Source organism: Chiroxiphia lanceolata, chromosome 2 (assembly GCF_009829145.1).
Source record: "Chiroxiphia lanceolata isolate bChiLan1 chromosome 2, bChiLan1.pri, whole genome shotgun sequence".
Classification (NCBI taxonomy): domain Eukaryota; kingdom Metazoa; phylum Chordata; class Aves; order Passeriformes; family Pipridae; genus Chiroxiphia; species Chiroxiphia lanceolata.
In genome coordinates this window covers 115,043,117-115,062,736 of record NC_045638.1, presented here as the reverse complement: position 1 = coordinate 115,062,736, position 19,620 = coordinate 115,043,117, and the positions used below count along the sequence as shown (strand labels likewise).

At 46.4% G+C, this 19,620-nt stretch overlaps 1 protein-coding gene across 2 annotated transcripts in view; it reads right to left on the bottom strand.

The window, feature by feature from the left end:
- Positions 1–14,996, bottom strand: part of FCHSD2 (FCH and double SH3 domains 2) — a 112,507-nt gene extending 97,511 nt beyond the window's left edge. Inside the window, exons 1-2 of one of the 2 annotated variants that reach the window (XM_032679074.1) lie at positions 14,765–14,996; positions 12,533–12,630 (exon numbers count right to left, since the gene is read on the bottom strand). In XM_032679074.1, the coding sequence (XP_032534965.1) occupies positions 12,533–12,630; positions 14,765–14,785 (119 nt within the window). In that variant the 5' untranslated portion in view covers positions 14,786–14,996. The remainder of the gene's footprint in view (positions 1–12,532; positions 12,631–14,764) is intronic. The other variant, XM_032679075.1, reaches the window with a different exon arrangement.
- Between the last annotated feature and the right edge of the window lie 4,624 nt (positions 14,997–19,620).

Sequence of the window (19,620 nt, the reverse complement as noted above, 5' to 3'; positions counted from 1 at the left end):
ATTCAGGAGCAAGCAATGTAGTGCCCATAAATCACATTACTGTACAGTTTGGGATTAGGATGAGTTGCCACTGGCAACAGAGTCAAAAAAAAAAAAATCAATTCTGTCGCTATATATAGAGAATTCTTGTAACCTCAAACGCAGCCAATGCTTTCAGCAATTTGTCTCAGAGAAGTATTAGCAGGACCAGCGTGTGAGCAGAGGAACATGACATCCACACACAAAACAAGGTTAAAACAATGGAGTTTTTCCTTTGGCGGAATTAAAAAAAGAAAACAAAAAAGGGAGAGCCCAGAAAGCTGCTGGGGAGGGGGTGAACATTCATTCCCCCTTTTCAAAACACAAGCGTGGCCTCCGGATGGAATTAATGACAAATACGAAGACTGGGGCTTAAAGGTATTGTAAACGATCACTAACGAGGGGTTGTTTTAAATGGGAAACTAGGCAAACATTAGGGAGAGAGACAATTTTGACCAACACAAAGGTGCTTTTTCTACGGCTCCCCCAGCCCTGATTCATCACATCCAAGGCATTTCCTTTTTAGAGGAAAAACTAGGATCTGGGAATTCAGCTGGAGCGTTCAGAACACAGGGATCTGAGGAGCTCCTTTGATCCCCATTTGCTGAACAGCAAGAAGCCAAGGCACATTTCAGCAGCCACTTCTTCTTTCACATCCAGGAGCTGCCAAATGTTTTGTAGCAGCAACAGCCACCTTGGAGCTCTTCCTTTGCTCAGCTGTCACGTTTTAGGAATCTTGACAGTGCCACCCAGGTGCATTACAATGGCTTTTCTCCTTTCTACTTTTAATACAGGCACTTCATTTTAAAATGACGCCCTTCACAGGGTTTCATTGTCAAATTCTGGATTTTAATGCACCAGACAGGTAATAATAATTACTATAATGTTTTTTTTTTCTCAAAGCACAATCCTCTAAGAATACAGTACATGCACTGTTATTTTTTGAGTTAGTAAAATGTAACAGCTCAGTGAAAATATGTGGCTCAATTTCTAAAATCTCTGCGTAGATACATCAGAATCACAGAATCACTGAGGCTGGAAGAGACCCAGATCTGAGATCAGTCCAACCTGTGACCCAACACCACCCCAGCAACCAGACCATGGAAGCCCAACACAGGATGATCTTCCCTGAGGGAAAAACACAGTTCAGGTCCTTAACTGGAAATAAAGAATCACTTTGGAAATAAAACTAAATTGGAAATTTGTGAGTGAAAACGGTACTTTTGGGGAGCAGGAATACGATGCAGTTAAGAATGGTTTTCCTGAATGAAAAGCTCCAGGAAAACCAGAACAGGGTTGTTAATACAGGTAATCATGGAAACACAGAACGGTTTGGATCGGAAAGGACCTTAAAGATCATTAATTCCACCCCCTGCCATGGGCAGGAACACCTCCCACTAGCCCAGGTTGCTCCCACCTGGCCTTGGACACTTTCAGGGATGGGGCAGCCACAGCTTCTCTGGGCAACCTGGGCCAGGGCCTCCCCACCCTCATAGGGAAGAACTCCTTCCCAATATCCCATCTAACCCTGCCCTCTGGCAGTTGGAAGCCATTCCCTGTGTCCTGTCCCGCTAGGTCCTTGTAAATAGTCTCTCGCCATCTTTCTTGTCGCTCCTTCAGGTCCTGGAAGGCCACAATCAGGTCACCCTGGAGCCTTCTCTTCTCCAGGCTGAGCAATCCCAGCTCTCCCAGCCTTTCCCCTGCCAGTCCAGCAGCACAGCTGGGTGCAGGGAAGGCCAAAGGCATTCCAAACATCCAGGGAGCTGTGTCAACAAAAGAGGGCCCAGCCCTCCTCCAGCAGAGTATGAACTAACCTGCTAAATTTAGAAAGGAAAAAAAAAAGTCCAAATTACAACAGATATAATTCCAGCAGAGAGACCCATTTGCTCCCTGGAGTGTTTGGATGTGTGTGGACACACTGGAAGAAAGGATTTGGTCTTGGACATTAAGTGGACAGCAGCACTCCATGAGAAGGACTTGGCATTCCAGCCAGCAGAGAACATCAAAGCACCCCCTGCTAAGCAAAACTGAGCTTTTTGGGGAAGATCAAAGCTCAACACGCTCCAAAATCTCATCCTGGGGTGTTGAAAACGCTCCCCTGAACTCCAGAACAAAGCCCACGGTCACATTCCTCCGGCAGCAAACCTTGGCTGCAAGACACACGAGGCCATGGTCACGAGGCCAGATCTCCCCAGGAAATCAGGAATAACAACATCCCCACGCTGCATTCCAAGGAAAAGAAACAAATCTTCACTCCTTGTGAAGACGAAAAGGAACGGAGTAACCTCTTACAGAAGAAAAGGAAAAAATCAAAGGACATTTTTATCAGGCTTCAGCAATGCACTGAAGATGCTCAAACTCTTTATGCAGAAATCCTATTGCTTTTTAGCAGTATTTTTTCAGTACCTAATGGTCAAAATGCTACAAACCCAACAGACAAAGAGAGGGTTCAATTCTTCTTCAATTCAATTCTTCATTAGGGACCAACTCCAGTTACTTTTCCCCAGCTGTTGAAACACCAATTTGAACCAGCTTTTGCATCCTGGACTCAAAATTCCGCAGAATTCCAAGCAAAGACTCATGTGATCACGAAGATTATATGATATTATTCACCTCCTCAGTAGAAAAAGCTTCGAATGCTTAGAAAAACCAGAGTATAGGGCCTGCTTTGTTCTCCACACAATAGCAATTAACCACAATCTGCTGGCACATCAATTAATACGAATAAAGACGAACAATTTGGAAGTTTGGGGAGGATTTTAGCCTCTTTGAACATTATGCACATCCTTCAAGCTCTGCATACATTTAGCAAGATCAGAAGTTTTTAGGCAGATGCTGCAAAGCTGTGGATCAGGCCCTGCATCCCATCAAGGGCTTCCACACCTTTTACATGGCAAAAAACCATCAGATTCCCAAATCTGCCTCTATTTATAGTGATTGGAAAGACTCAGCAGTTCCCACACCATCACACCCCTGAGCTTTTCATTTCTGTCTCAAACACACAGTGTTTGCCTTCACTGGGGGCCCCCAAAGACCTGGAGAGGGACTTGGGACAAGGGATGCAGGGACAGGACAAGAGGGAATGGCTTCCTATTGGAAAAGGGGAGATTTACATGGGATTTGGGGAAGAAATTCCTCCCCTGTGAGGGTGGCGAGGCCCTGGAATGAATTTCCCAGAGGATTCCCCATCCCTGGAAGTGTTCCAGGCCAGCCTGGAGCAAGCTGGGCTAGTGGAAGGTGTCCCTGCCCGTGGCAGGGGGTTGGAACGAGACAATCCTTCAGATCCCTTTCAACCCCAAACCACTCCTGGATTCTACAATTCACCCTTATATTCAAACACATTTAAAATCGCTTTGGATGTGAGAATAGCTTAGAATATCATCCCCTCCAGAAAAACTGCGGCTTGTTTGGTTTTTTTGCCACCCCCCCCTTCAAAAATGCACAGAGCCAGCAAAAAAAATCCCTTATTTCTGCTCAGGATTGGATGTTATTTAAACATGCCAACATTTTCTCCACTCACACTGGCTGGCAGCTGGCAGAGAGAAGCAAAAATAACTCTCCTTAGTGGCTTTAGCGCCATAAATCTTCGAAAGTCTTCTGCATGGCTGAGCTCCCCTCCTAAAAATGAGACACCAACGCGTTTTGTCTGTCTCATTAAAGGGATGTTTGCTGCGGAAAAAAGCGCAGGAGGAGAGAGAAGTGTGTGAACAACCTTCCCAGAGCCGCTGGGGATTGGACCTCGCCGTGTTCTCACAGAAAGGAACACTTAAAATAACTCCAAAGGCTCTCAGGAGGAACATCTCGGAACGTTATGAATGATTTTCAGAGGCTGAGAATAAAATCTACACCCAAGAAGAAAGGCTGGATTTCAACAGGTTTGTTTTTTTTTTTTTTAGTTCCTTTCAGTCTCTCTCCTCCTCAAGTTTTATTTGGAAATATTGCATTTATTTCACAAATAAACACGACCCACCACTTACAACCATTAACTCAAAACTTTCACTCTCTACCTTCAAATTTTATTTGGAAATGCTGCGTTTGTTTTGCAAATAAACACAACCCAACAATTACAACCATTAATTCAACCCTTTCACTCTCTCTCCCCTCAAGTTTAATTGGAAATATTGCCTTTATCTCACAAATAAAAACAACCCAACACTCACAACCATCAATTAAATACCAACCTCCCCCCAACTTAACATATTCCTACTGTGCATTTGGGAAAAACGGTGTTAAAATTTTAAAACCTACTCTAAAAAACAATCAGAAAAACACAACACTGAGCTGTTATAGACCAGTTCCGTTTACAGCAAATATTTGACTGGACTAACTTGAGTTTGAGGATGTTTTGACTTTCTCAACAGCCAATTTTTAGAAGTTTAAATGCAGAACAACTTTTCTCTGGGCTTTCACTCTGCGGTAAGAGATTAAGAAGATTAAAGAAGCTTGACTTTACGATAAAATAAAGGTTAAAAATCAGATACGTCTTCATCAGAAAAATAAAATTAACAAGTGCAACGTAAGGTAGGAGGTGGGAAAAGTCCACTGGGAGTGGGAGAGGCTGATCTCCAGGAGCAGCAGCCAAGAGAAACACAGTATATTGGACTTTTTCTGGAGAAAACCCACCAAACCAACTTCTCTTTTTACCTCTGCCTCCCCTACAAGGAGTATTTCCATGATACATGATCTGATAATCCCATTTCCCTCAGTTTTAGGAGGAGCCACACGTTTCCAAGATGGAGAGACCAACTGCTCCCTTTGGATTCCAAAGCTAGACTTGATCTAAATGCACCAACTCCTAATGAAATTCCAACAAAACTCCATCGGGACACTGGTGAAATGAATCTATAACATAAATTCTGTGTGTTCCTTTAGAGAACCTTCTGAGGGCAGGTTCAACCAGCCTTTAGGAGCCCCAAAATACCCACAAATTCCAAATATACCTTAGAGCAAAATAATCAAACTCACTTCAGACACAACTATTATCACATTCTCCAAGTCCCACAAACAGAGGCCTCTTATTTTTTATTATTATTATTGTGTCTTAGAAGCACCAGCCTGGGACATTCCCTGTGTTAGAGACCATGGACAAGGGTTTATTTTCCACTCCACTCCACAGTTTGGTGTTTGTTTGGGGCACAAACCCCGTCATTGCCAAAAATCCGTGTCCCCAGTGTCCCAGCAGGGATTTTGAGCCTGACAAAACCCGTTCTTGTTCTGAGCCAGCCAAAAGCACTCTGGGGAAGGTGTGGTGGTGCAATCCTGCCTCCTGCTCCTCCTCACCACATCCTCCTCCCCCAGGCCAGGGTGGGGAGAATCAGTGCCCTCAGGATGGCTCATGGAACGGTCCAGGAGCCAGACTGACACATCACTACCTTCCCCAGCACATCCCCATGTCCAAAACCACTTCCAGAGGGAAGGTAAGGCTGGCACGGAGGGGAGGGGAAGGAAAAACAACGTGTTCAGTGTTGGAAAGAAAAGGGAAGCGTCTCAAGGTCACAGGTCACAGCAGGTCTTGCACGAAAATCTTCTAAAAAGGCTGAAAGATGCTAAAAAAAACCACCACCATTGGCAAAGGCAGCAAAACCTGCCAGATCAACCTTCTGCCACCCAGAAAAACAGAGGAAAAGGCTAAGGGTGGATATCAGGGAAAGGTTTTTCCCAGAGCACCTCCCAGGGAGGTGGTCACCAAGCCTGAGGGAGTTCAAGAAGTGTCTGGACAAGGCTCTCAGGGACATGGTGGGATTTTGGGATGTCCTGGGCAGGAGCACGGGTTGGACTTGATGATCCTGATGGGTCCAACCCAACTCAGCATTTTCTGTGATAACACTGTAAGAAATCAGACCAGGATGGACTAATTGTGTCTGGAATGATAGGAATGCTCTTCCTCTTCCCAAATCCTTTAACTCCCCTCACACAGAGTGTTCCATGTAGGAGCTGGGATTGAAAACACTTGGAGCCTCAAAGGGAAAAACCTTCATCCCAAAAGGGACGGGACGAAGAAGAGAGAAAATCCCAGATGCAGCTTGAGGGTGAACAAGCGGAGCAAAGGAAGAGCTTTCTGTGCCCTTAAAATTATCCTGGGCCATATATCCTAAAATATATAGCTATAGATATCTAGAGATATAGGTGGACTGTCAGCTACATTTCACAATTGTCACCATAAAAACCTGCCCCAAAAGCAACTTTATAGCACTTCATGGCTGGTTTTTTAGAGCTCTGCCAAGTAACACTGTGGTGAAAAATGACAGTGAGCTCCAGGAAAAGCCATGCTGGGCTAAAATTCAGGGAAAAAAAAAAAAAAATCCAGCCCACACAACTTTCTGCAAGCTCAAGAATTCATTCTTAAAAAGGGGGCATTGAGTCCAAACTGAAAATGCAACTTTTTGTCCTGAGAACCCAAATTCTCTTGTTACTGTCTCGGAAGGCTAAAAATACAAGTCCTTAAAAATCAGACTTCCAGAATTGTTGGAATTGCTTTAATGACCAAAAAGCTCATTCAAATGCAAATCTCAAGAGCTAAAAACGGAGAGAAAAAAAATTAATTTGCCTTCTGGTGGGAGAAGTGGGTTGTTGGGGTTTCTTAAAAAAACAAACAAAAAAAGAATCTTCTTGTAACGATTTAGTTAAAAGCTACTTGGAAATACTGGAACAAGAGATCCATTAATTTTTGTATGGCAGGGATAAAAAAAAACTCCACAGTGCCAGGATAGGCCTGAATCATTACACTGTGGCCATGTTTATACTAAAATTCTTTTTTTTCCCCCTCAAAACTTGAACTTCCACACCCAGTAGGCAACAGGGTTTTTTTAAAAGTACATTCCAAGCTTCCCTCAAATAAGTTGCAGTCAAAACATCCCCAGATTTTAATTCCATCAAGAATGTGAGCATCTCATTAAAGGGCTGCCTAATTACAGGGAACGTGTCCAGGCCACAGATTCTGTGGGATCTTTATATGGGATATTATTCAGAAGGAACAGCACCAATTTCCGTGAAAATTTCTGAAATTTCTGCCTATTTAGTGTTATATCAAAGAACTGTGTCCACAATTAATGAGCAGAGCTCAGGGATAAAAAGACAAAATACAAAATAAACTCACAATACTCAAAAAGCTCAAGCCAAGAGGAAAGAAATGTTATAAACTCCTAAGAAAATGGATAGTTTTAAATAAATAAATATACTAATCAAACAAAGGAAAAGCTCCTCAAGTGTGAGTCAAACCCAGACTAAAATAACATATTTTTCAGGAGTTTTTCTGATTCTTCTGCTGTTTTCCACTTGCAGATTTTAGAACCTGCAAGCCCAGAAAATCACTCAGCTCCTACTTAGATAAAGCCCCAAACACCAAAGGCAGGAATTCCATCCTCTGAATGCAGGGAACGACCTTGAAGGAAAAAGGAAGGACACGTTTCCGAGGAGAATAAAGGGAAAAAAAGAGATGGACCTTCCAGAGGGATTTTAAAAAGGGGCCTTATCAGATCCCCAGAACCAGAGGCAAACAGGCTTTGAGATGGGCTTCAGGAATATCCAAATAAATTGGAGAGACTGGGAAGAACAGGGAGAAAGGGCAGGAAAAGGAAAGCTTTCTCCTGATTTTTCAGCACCCCTTATGGTATCCAAATAAATATGGCTCCAAACCCCTATAAATCCATGTTATTTTAGTTTCCTTCTCCAGCTGCTCGTTTTCTGGGCTGAGCTGAAGCTCTTCCCCAGCACAGGATCTGTTCAATGATCTGCTGGATTAGATTTCAACAGGAATAAAAGTTCCCACTCCAGCCAGAACTCCAATAAACCTTATCAGGAACCTGCCAACACGACGGCACCGTCAAATTCCACGGTGGAGTACAAAGTATATCTGAGAGCAAAAAGCCTCCCTGGAACTCTGCTTCGTAAGTGGAGCATAACTCAGAACACAAAATGACATGTTCAAACGAGCAGCAACTGCCTGGTCACGGATCCAGGTTCATTCACACTTTTACTTTCTTTTTTTAACCCCCCCCGGGCTGCTCGTTCGGGCTTGTTGTGGCAGCACGAGACACACGAGGAGTGCTCCGGCCTCATCCTGCCCATAAAACCACAAATCCTGCCTTGGAATTACTGATTCCATCCCAAATATATTCCTGTTACACCTCAGCAGAGCAGAAGCGACAGAATCCAAGACTTGGAAGGGACTTGGATTGTTTTGGAAGGGCTTGGATTGTTCAGGAAGAGCCACAAGGTCTCCCCACTTGGCGAATAACTCACCTTACAGCTGAACATCAAACCTCAGAAACAAAGGGCTAATTAAAATTCACAGGGGCAGAACTGGGTAAAGAAAGGGGAGGGATGAAGCACCTGGGAGGCAAAACTACAACTAATTTCTCAAGAAGTTGATAAATTGAAAAGAACTGGCTCAGAGGGCAGAGCGGTGGGTGGAAGGTAGAAATTAACCCCAGAAGAGGAGGAGAGAGGGGAATTAAACAGAGAGTGAGAGCAGCTTTACCAAAAATAAGCAGGATGAATTTACAGGACACAATATGCAATATAATGGACAATGGGAAGATATTTTAAATCAGAAAAAGTCAGGAAGAAGAAACCACAAGGACAGAAGAGGCAAAGGAACAGAAGGAAATCTCTGCACGTAGATTTGCATCTGTATCAGGAGCACAGGTAGGTCGTGAACCTGGGATTTTGGCAATTCCTTTTACACTATGAATGGAGTTGAAAGCAAAAAGAACCACTAAAACTAAATTCAGGACCCAACAAATAAAAGGACCATGCTGTTATTTCACCTCAGCCAGAAATCAGGCCATTTTTTAAACCATATTTCAACCTGCTTAAAAGGCTGAAGCAATACAGGATCAGCACATCCAGGCAGCCAAAATGAGTTCAGATTTAAATCAGGTGGAGTTTCCAGAGCTGGAAATCCCAAAGCAGCAGCTGTGCCTTGCACGGGGGCTTTAGGCTGGGCCTATGACGGTGACTTTAAACCTACGTGAAGCTGGGATGCTGCCGCCCAGCCTTGCTTCCCTCTCCTTCCTCCTCATCTCTCCTCCCTCTCATTCCAGCAGTGGCACTAGGTTTACCAAAAAGACTTGAGAGAAAAGGCAGGGAAGGTTTGATTTCAGGTGGCTGAGCTCCCTAATCCATTCTGCTGCAGCAGAATCAGCTGAGCTTTAGTCCAGACTAAAGTCCAGGCTCTAGAACACATTAGAACAGACACGTCACCACGATTTCATTCTCTCTGGCAAAATACAAATGGGAAGCTTCCAAAAGGACATTTTAGGATACCCAAAGCTGTAAAGGCCTATCAAGTGCTTTGGAAAAGCAGGGCCTAAAATTCAAGGTAAAACAACCATCAATTCACAAGTGTATAAAGTCTGTAGCATATAAACACCCCAGAGAAACACCAGTTTGAATTAAAAGGTGGATTATACAGAGTTCTTTACAATTCTGTGTTCAGCAACCCAAGGCCTACTGCAGGCTCTGGCTGTGACTTATTTACTACCCTCAGTCAAATCAGGCAATCCTGAAAGCAAAATAAAACACCTGAAAATTGCCAACCCCTCTGATAAATTCAGCCTTTCATAACCCAACTGGCCCCTGGAATTCCAAACTAATTCATTCCCTGCCTAAAAGCAGCCAGTGGGGACAGAGGGAAGAAGCACCAGAAAAGAAATCTAAAAGGTTTTCTGGTTCACAGCAACAAAACCTGTATTTGGGGGGGGGGGGAACCTTTTTCTCCATCCCCATGGCAGAATAACAATCTTTTTTATAGTAACACCAGCACAGATGTAGCACATGAAGGGATGTGACAGCCTCAGTCAGCTGCAGCAGATAAACATGTCACGCCTAAAACCCAGCCTGAGATGCTGAAAGCATCCTGAATCACTCATTCCACAAACTCCTCACTCACTGAGCATGAAGGAACGGAACCCAAAGAGCCAAACTGAGATGACAAACACAGAAATGTGCTTTCAAACCTATTTGCTAAACATCTCAAACACTGTTTTTATGGAGTCTTGTCAAATCCTGAGATTTCAGCTCTAGTTGTTGCTGAGCTTCCCCAGGGAGACCCAGGAGTTTGTAAGGCTGAAATGTTGACATTTTGGGATATACCAGAGTTTTACAGCGTGTCAGAACTCCCCTTATTCCCAGCCCAGTTTCCCCCAGCACACAGTTTGAGCAATCCTAGGTCTGCTTCCCACAAGCACAACATGTTCCCTCTTTTTCCTGCCCTCCAGGACCTGAATCCAGCATTAAACGCTGTCTTATCAGATATATTTTAGATTTAAATATATTTTAAACGCACTAAGCTGGTGGGTTTGTCTATGTAGAGCCCTCACAGAGATTAAGGATCTGCAGAGGGGCTGGAGACACCTCAACCCTGACCAAGAATCCAGCCTGGAATAAATAGTTTGCTCTTCATCCTCTCCAAAATGCTATAATTTAAACCTCCCAACTCCAACCATTTAAAGGAGTGCTCAGTTTTGCATAAAGATATCAAAGCCATTGGAATGGCTGCCAAAAATCATCCCCTAATACACCAGACAATGGGTTTATTCTGCTGGAACTCTGTGATCTTTTCCTTTTATTGCTGCTTTTTAGTTGCATAAAAACCGAACCAAAGTGCTGGAAAAAAATGCAATTCAGAGCTTTACATCCTAAATAAACCCTATGGTTTATAAGCATTGTATGGAGCAGTTCTGTGCCAAGAAATACAGTCATTCTTTGTAACAAAGTCATATTTTAACCCAAGCCCTGGTTCAGTGTTTCCTGTTGCCACTTCAGTTTCTGGAATTCGGAGGATAACGTTGTGCCCAAAAGCTTCCAAAGTGCTACAAAATGCCCAAAATTCTCCTAAGTCTTGACAAGCAAACAGCATTCAGCTAAAATTCCCTTTTACTGGATAACAGCAGGGGGCTTTCTAGAAAAATAATCCCTTTTTCCAGAGACAGAGAAGATCCTGTGTGTGGTTCCAGCTTTCTGGAATGCTCTGGAATCACGGTGGCCGCCTCTCCCGAACACAGCCCGAAATTCAAGTGCCATTATTAAATCCAAAGTGATATTATTAAAGTGATATCATGACGAGGTTGACACACAACTTCTCCCAAACATCACCCACTGACCAGCACAGGACGAGATTCAATTAAATCAGTTAAAAGGCCTCTGCACCACAAACTTGTCCAGCACATGTTTTTAACCCAAAAATCTCTTGTTCTCTCTCATTTTTTTCGCTGATATTTGAACAAATCGCTGCCACAACTGAGCTGTCACATCCAATCTCATCACAACAAATGTTTAATCTGTAAATCCACACTGCAACCAATGCTCAACACAGGCTCCACACATTCAGTGGCCACGGCAGGGAATTCAATATATTAAATACATTAACCTGGTTTCTTTGTCCCCGCCGTTAAAACTCGCAGATTTAATTAACTGCAGCAATTAAATTACATTCAAGAAAATTAAGCTCTATGCCATCTTTCAGCAGAACACACACTGAAGGGTTTATAAGCTCCCAAAAATCAGCAAGTGCTACAAAACCTGGCGTAGAGCAGCAGGACCTGGCCTAGATGTTCTAAAAATAAGTTTCCATCTAAGGGGGGAAAATTCCTTGGATCAGCCTGTTCCTTATTACTCAGCATTCGTGACTTAAACACAATTTTTTATCTAAGGAAACGAACGCTGGGATCTTTCCCATAGGAAAAAGTGTTTCCACCCCCAAAAAACAAGGGGGAGAAAGCTCAAGCCTTGAAATTCTGATTTATCAGGAGAGGACACTGGGAGAACAGGACAACCAACCTGGCAAAGCCAAACACTTGCATTTTATAGACAAATACAAAGCAAGAAATCTCATTTAAATAATTAACAAGTGGACAACACTATTATTGCTGAATATTTCCCACCCTGGAAATGGATCCACTGCAAATGGAATGATTGATCCTCCATGTAATTCTAGGTACCCACTGCCACCATGTTTTAGAAGCAAACTTTTAATTTCCAGAGAAACAATCCCATTAGGGAGAATTAATAATAAACCCCCACACACTGATGTCGTGGAGATTTTCCCTCTTGTCCCCAACCCAGGCAGAATTCGAAATCATAAATGCAAATATCTTCTTTCTCATTAAAAAAATGCAATGTCTCAAAGTGCTGTTCAAAGCTCTCTCTCTGAAGACACAAATCAGCAGTGGCTTGAAAATATCTTAATAATTTTAGCAGCCTTTTACAACCTGTAAATCAAAGGCTGAGTCTATTATAAAAAGAAATAAATTGCTGAAAAGTCCAGGGCTTTTTCTATGTTGTTTGTGACCCTTTTTTTTTTTTCTAATGTTTCCCCCATTGAAGAGAAGAAAAAATGGTTTGCATTGTGTGAGCTCCAGTTATAATTTCCAGCTGTGTCAAAACTTTAACAGCCCAAAAGCAGGAAATCCAAAGAGGAAATTCCATCGTCAGTTCCTGAATTTTGTAACTCCAACGTTCTTCCAAAAACTGGACCTTAAAGGAATTTTGGGAATGCTTTCTGGAGCCTTACCTGATGTCTTCAAGGAGCTCACATTCTGCTTGGTGCTTGGCCTGAAGTTTTGTCATCTGCTCAACCTGAATGTTTTTTAGCTCTTGTGTGACTTTCACCTACAGAAAAAAAACAAAAACAAAAACCAAACCACAATTAAATATTTTCTGTATCCCAGTCAAATTTCAACAAGAAAACGAACAATTAACCCCACTCTCTAAGGCTTCAGAAGGTTGGCATTATTTTTTTAATATGGGTGTAGTTTTCCTTTGGGATCCTGAAGGTAAAATTTCAATACTTTTGGGAACTATTTGATAACTGGCAGATTGCACCAATGTCTTGGGAATGATTTTGGAAGGGAACCTCGGAATTGTTGTTATAAAACAAGAGCTTTTGGCATTTAAACGCTCTGGTGATCCCAGGCAATCCATGGATCAGCCTAAAAAATGATCACCACAATATCTGGAGATATTATGAATTCCTGAGCACAGAAATGCCAAACAGTTGCTGCAATGGGGGAAGAGGGAGGAAAAATTCCATCTCCCTCTTCTTCACTAGGCAGAAAAAAAGCCCCTTAAATCCCATGAGTTCCTCTATTTTAACTCTGAAAACCATCCCCCAGCAACAAGCACAACCACAACATCACACCAAGACAGGTTTTTCACATGATACCAATAAAAGAAATCACATGTGTGCCCCTGATTTTAAGCAGAAAAAGGGTCTATTTTTAATGGGCGCTTTCAGTGGTTTTGTTTTTATCTGTGTATGAAAAAACCCTCCTCGAAATAAATAAACACACACAAGACACGTAATGGAAATAACCTGAAATGAAGTAACGCAGGCGAGGAACGACCCACGTGTGAAATAAATAAATAACGGGACATGAATCGGTTTTGTTTGACAAAAGCAGAGTCCACCCCTAAAACGAGACAGGAACGAGCTAAAGAAAGATTCCCACTGCAGCTGCTGCCAGGGCAGCTCGGGGCATCACAAGGATTTCTGCTCTTCCTCCCGTCCCAACCTCTCCTGGTCAAATTATCCAGGTCCCCACCTGGCAAAGCCCCGCGATCTCCTCACTGGGAAACCCCAACGCCACGTCTGGAATCTCAAACGGGGTTGGGAATTACGGCCCAAAGCGCCCAACATCCCCAACATGGACCACGCACCACAGAACTCCTTCTCCCGGTGCCTGCGGAGGAGCGGCTGCTCCATCCCGAGCCCCGCTTTGCTCCAGCTCTTCCCACACACCACAATAAACACCCTATAAATCACCCCACTCCAGCTCGAGTCTCCCGGATAACAACCTGCCCACCCAGACCAGCCACACTGGGAACGGCCTTTTCTCCAAATTTACATCCCTTCTCCCGTCTCTTCCCGCACCGATGTGAGGCACCTCACGCTCCCCTGGAGCTCAGGGCCACCCAAGAGCCCTCCCAGTGCCTCCGCAGGTTGTTCCCAGCACACGGGGGAATGGGGGTGAAAACGCTGGACAATTTGGGCTATCCCTGTTCCCTTGTGCTCCTGACACACACCGGCACGGTCTGCATCCCTGCACCAACTCCGGACGTGACCTTCTTCTCCAAGACTCCCAGCCCACCGCTGTTGGCACCAGCGCATCACCCAGACACAGCCGAGCCCCCCAAACCACAGCCGGTGCCACCCCACAACCAGCACAACACAACACCTTCCCCTCCGCAGTCACCGACCCCCTCCCAGCCCTTCCCAGCTCTTCTTCCCTTGGAGAACCTCCGTGGGGATGCGGGGGGTGGCTCAGATGGGGGTCACCAACCAAGCGTTGCCCCCTGCACCTCCGCCCTGCCCAGCCCTTCCCCATCCATGCCCCGTCCTGCCTCCAGACCTCACCTTCCCGTTCCCAACCCATCCCACCCCACCACCCCCGGCCCTCCATCTCCAGCTTCCAACTCCCACAGCCACTTCCCAACCCCGATGTCCACCTCCCAACCCCCCCCTCCCAGACATTCCCCCATCACCCACCTTGCAGGTCCACCCTCCCCGAGATCCCACACTCCTCACTGCCCCCCGCACCCCCAATTCCCTCCCAGCGCTCGGCTCTACCTCTCCCGACCTGCCTCCAGCCCCCACCGCCGCACAGCCCACCCGGAGCCCCTCTCCCCACTTCCCCCCGTGCCTTCAGACCGCAAACCCACCCCATCCCACTCTTCCCCCCCCGTCCCAAAAATCCCCCCCGACCCGCATCAGGCGGGGCCCCCCTCCCCGGGGCAGGGGTCCCACCTTCCTCGGCGGCGGCTGCATGGTGCTGCGCTGGGTATCCACATCAATTCCCTCCCCCCGGCAGCAGGATGCGGCCCCCGCTGCAGGAGGAGGAGGAGCAGGAGGAGGAGGAGCAGCGGGCAGCGACCGTGTCGCTCCCGGTTCGGGGCGCGTCCCGCCGGGCGGGAGGGACGGGAAGGAGGGAGGGATGGAGCGGGATGGTGGCGGCGGGGATGGGGGGGGATGGGGGCAGGCGAGGCCACCTCTTCCTCCCGGGCAGCGCAGCAGCGTCGCGGCGCTGGGGAGCGCGGAGCGGGAAAGGGAGGCGGCGGCGCAGGGGGGGGAGAAGGGAGGGGAGAGGCTTCGGGAAAAAGGGGGGGAATAGGGGGGAAAAAAGCAAGGGGGAGGGGGAAAATAAACGCCGGGAGCGCCCTCGTGCGGACACGGCCGGGACTGCACCGCCCACGGCCCGGACTGCACCGCCCACGGACGGACTGCACCGCCCACGGACGGACTGCACCGCCCCGGCCGGGATTCACCGCCCACAACAGGGACTGCACCGCCCACGACCCGGACTGCACCGCCCACGGCGGGACTGCACCGCCCACGGCGGGACTGCACCGCCCACGACCCGGACTGCACCGCCCACGGAGGGACTGCACCGCCCACGGCAGGGACTGCACCGCCCAGGGACGGGACTGCACCGCCCAGGGCCGCCGCCATGGGCTGGGGCGAGGCGGGGGCGGCAGCGGCGGGGACATGACACGGGGGACATGACACGAGGGACATGACACGGGGGACATGACACGAGGGACATGACACGAGGGGGCCGCCAGAGGGCGCGGGGGGACGTGGGGGGGTAAAGGGAGAGTAAAGGGGGGATTTGGGGGTGAACGGGGGAGTTTGGGGGTGCTCGGTGGGGGCGCAGGGGTGGGCGCAGGACGGGGATGCGCGGGGTGTGCTCAGGGCACGGGTGTGAACGGGGGGGAACGGGGCGTGCAAGGGGGTGCGGGGGTGTGGACAGTGGGGGTGCGGGGGGTGTACAGGGGGTGTGCAGGGGCTGTGGACAATAGGGCTGCAGGGGCTGTGGACACTGGGGGTGTAGGGGATGTGCAGGGGGTATGATCGGTGCCGTGTGTGAGGGCTGTGCAGGGGTGGGAACGGGGGGTGCAGGGCTTTGCGCGGGGTGTGCACAATGGGGGTGCAGGGGTGCGCTCAGTGGGGTGTGTAAGGGGTGCGCAGGGACTGCAGGGGAACGGGGAACTGGGGCTGCAGGGGCGTGCATAGGGTGTGCACAATGGGGGTGCAGGGGGTGTGCAGGGGCTGTGGACAATGGGGGTGCAGGGAGTGCGTAGGGGATGTGCAGGGGATGTGACCGGTGGGCTGTGTAAGGGGTGCGCAGGGGTGGGAACGGGGGCTGTAGGGGCGTGCACAGGGTGTGCACAATGGGGGTGCAGGGGGCGTGCGAGGGGTGCGCAGAGGTGTGCACAGGAGGGGGGTGCAGGGGCTTGCGCGGGTGTGCACAATGCGGGTGCAGGGGGTGTGTAAGGAGTGCATGGGCTGTGACAGGGTGCGCACAATGGGGGTGCAGGGAGTGTTTGGTGTTGTGGATAGTGGGGGTGCAGGGGGTGTGTAAGGGATGTGCAGGGGTGCGCACAGGAGGGTGGTGCAGGGTTTTGGGCGGGTGTGCACAATGGGGGTGCAGGGGAGTGCGTGGGGGGTGCAGGGGCGTGCAAAGGGGTTTTCACGGGGTTCACAGGGTTCAGGGCCGTGCACGGGGGGTGCCCAAGGTGGGTGCAGGGTGTAGGGGGGTGCTCGGGAGTTTGCAGAGGGCGGTGGACACTGTGCACAGCCCGTGCAAACCCTGCACCCCCCTGTGCACGCCCCGAGTGCCCCTTCCTGTGTGCCCCCTTTGTGCACCCCCCACGCACCCCTACAGGGGACACGAGGAGAGGTGGGGGTGGGCACAGGGGATGCGGGGTGGGGGCACAGGGGGGGCACAAGGGGTTGTGCAAAGTAGGTGCACGGGAGCTGCAGGGGTTCGCACAATGGAGCGCAAAGGGGGCGTGCTGGGTTGAAGGGGGTTGCACAGGGGCAGGCACAGGAGGGGGTAAGGGGTGCCCAGGGGGGTGGCAGGGGCTGGCACTGGCGTGCACAGGGGGGTCTAGGCTGTGTAGGGAAGCGGGGGGTTGTGCATGGCAGGGGGGTTTGTGCACGAGGGTCTGTGCAGAGAGATTTCGGGGTGAGGGTGCACAGCGGGTACCAAGTGTGCTCGTGGGGGTGCGAAGATGCACCCAGGAGGGTGCAGGGTGTGAAGGGGGTGCCCGGGAGGGTGTTGGGGGATGCTCAGGGGCACAGGGCCGTGCACAAGGGGGCACAGGGAGGTGCACAGGGGAGTGCAGTGCTCCAAGGCATGAGTCCACCACGGCATCACACCCCTGGATTGGGATACGGGACACAGCTCGTGGAACCCAGGGGGTGCCATCACCTTCCCTCCAGCACTCCCGGGCTGCCCAGGCAAAGCAAGAGCTGGGATTCAGCTGGAGTTCAATTCCACGAGGGACTGACACCCCCAGAGCCCGGGCACAGCAGTGCAGCAATCCCGTGTGCAGCACTGGAACCGTATCCTGGTGCATCCCAGGGCACACTGGGAGCAGAGCACCTGGACACGAGCCTTTTGCAGGAGGGCGATTTTAACCAAAGGAAAATCAAATGAAGCCCTGAGAGAGCAGACACAGCCCAGGGGGCACAACTGGTGTCACGTTTTGCTGGGTGTGAACCAAAACCCCCCAGTCCGATGTGATTTTTGGGGTGTTAACCTCCCCCAGAACTGAAGTTCCTGGGCTTTGCTTCTTAGCTCTGCCGCAAGGAAATCTCTGAAATATTAAAGTGCATTTGGCTGCTTCCTTGGAGCAAATTACCAGGGCAGTTTGCAGGCAATTCCCATAATTGCATTTTCCCAAGTGCTCCAGCATTGCTGCTGCTCCTTTATTATTGATGAGCTGCTTTACTCCAGCTCCCGGAAAAATGACCCCTCGCCTTTAAAGATGCTTTAACCATCTTTTAAAAAAAACCCCAAAACCTCAAATGCAACTTGAATTCTCCTTTCTCCTCCAGCTATTAGTTTACTTAGTGCTGCTAATTAGTCTAACTCGTTCCCCCCCAAGAAACTTGGAATGATTAGTGGGATGTGGTGCATCAGGAGACTCTGGGAGAATCTCTTGCATCTCTTGATTTGGGCTGCACGACCCGCAGAGCCCTGGTCTGCCAAGACCATCCCTGTGCTTGGAAAGTCCATCCAAAGCATTTCCTACACACCTGCATATAACTGGGAATGTGCTTTGGGAAGACAGAAGCACTGAGTGTAACCTTTAATATATTTATTAGCTAGTTTGTATAGTTAATATATTAAATTTGATATATATTTATGTCTCTCATTCCAACCCCTGCCATGGGCAGGGCCACCCTTGGCATAATCATGGAATCATGGAATGGTTGGGGACCTTCAAGCCCCTCCTCCATTATCCTGCAGCAGTTTTCCCACCGTTTGTTTGTCTTCTTCCATGATAATTGTATTTTCTACACCTGACCACGGATTCCCTGACTCGCACAATGCTGCTCATTCAACCTGCATCCTGGAGAATTTCCAGCTGGGATGAGAAATCATAGCTTTCCCACATGTTTATAACCCTTTATAATCATGATTGAGGGGGGGAAAGACAGGAAATAAAGAAGAGGATCAAAAAGTCAATGGTATAAATGTCTGAGTGCTGATTATTTAATCCAAATCCTTGTTTTCAGGGCATCGTTTGAGTTTAAGCTGCACATGCTTTTTAATTTTTTTTTAAATTTTTAAAATTATTTTATTTTATATTTTCTGTCAATCTTTATTTATCCAGAATTTATTTTTAAATTAATTAGAACATCAATAAAATAAAATAATAATTTCACTTATATTTATCTTTTTATTATATTTTATTTCCTTATTTGTTAGTTTATAACTTATTTTTCACTTTATTATTATTTTATTTTATTGGCATTTCAATTATTTCATTTTACTTATTTTATTTTATCTCTATTATATGTTATCTTCTTATTTTGTTATTTAATGTATAGCTTACTTTATTATTTTTATTGGCATTTTATTTTATTTTATTTCTCTGTTATATTTTATCTTCTTATTTGTTATTTAATGTATTTAGACTGTTTTAACTTTATTATTATTTTATTTTTATTGACATTTAAATTATTTCATTTTACTTATTTAATCTTTTTATCATATACTATCTTAATTTATTTCTTATTTAACTTATTTATAATTTATTTCTAACTTTATTATTACATTTTTATTGACATCTTAATTGCTTTATTTTACTTGGGTTTTTATTATATTTTATCTTCTTACTTTATTTCTTATTTAACTTATACTTTATTTTTAACTTTATTATTATTTTATTTTTATTGACATTTTAATTATTTAATTTTATTTATTTTATCTTTTTATTCTATATTATTCTATTTGTTATTTAACTTACAATTAATTTTAACTTTATTATTATTATTTTCATTTCATTAATATTTTAATTCATTATATTTTATCTTCTTATTTTATTTGTTATTTAACTCGTAATTTATTTTTAACTTTGTTATTTTCTTTTTATTGACATTTTAATTACTTTCCTTATTTTATTTTATTTGTTATTTAACTTATAATTTATTTTTAACTTTATAATCATTTTCTTCTTATTGGCATTTTAATTACTTTATTTTACTTATTTTATTTCATTTCATTTTTTTTTATATGAAAGGGTACAGAATCCGATTCCAGAGAGATACACAACGCTCAGGGAACCCCAACAGGCTGGAAACCCCAAAAG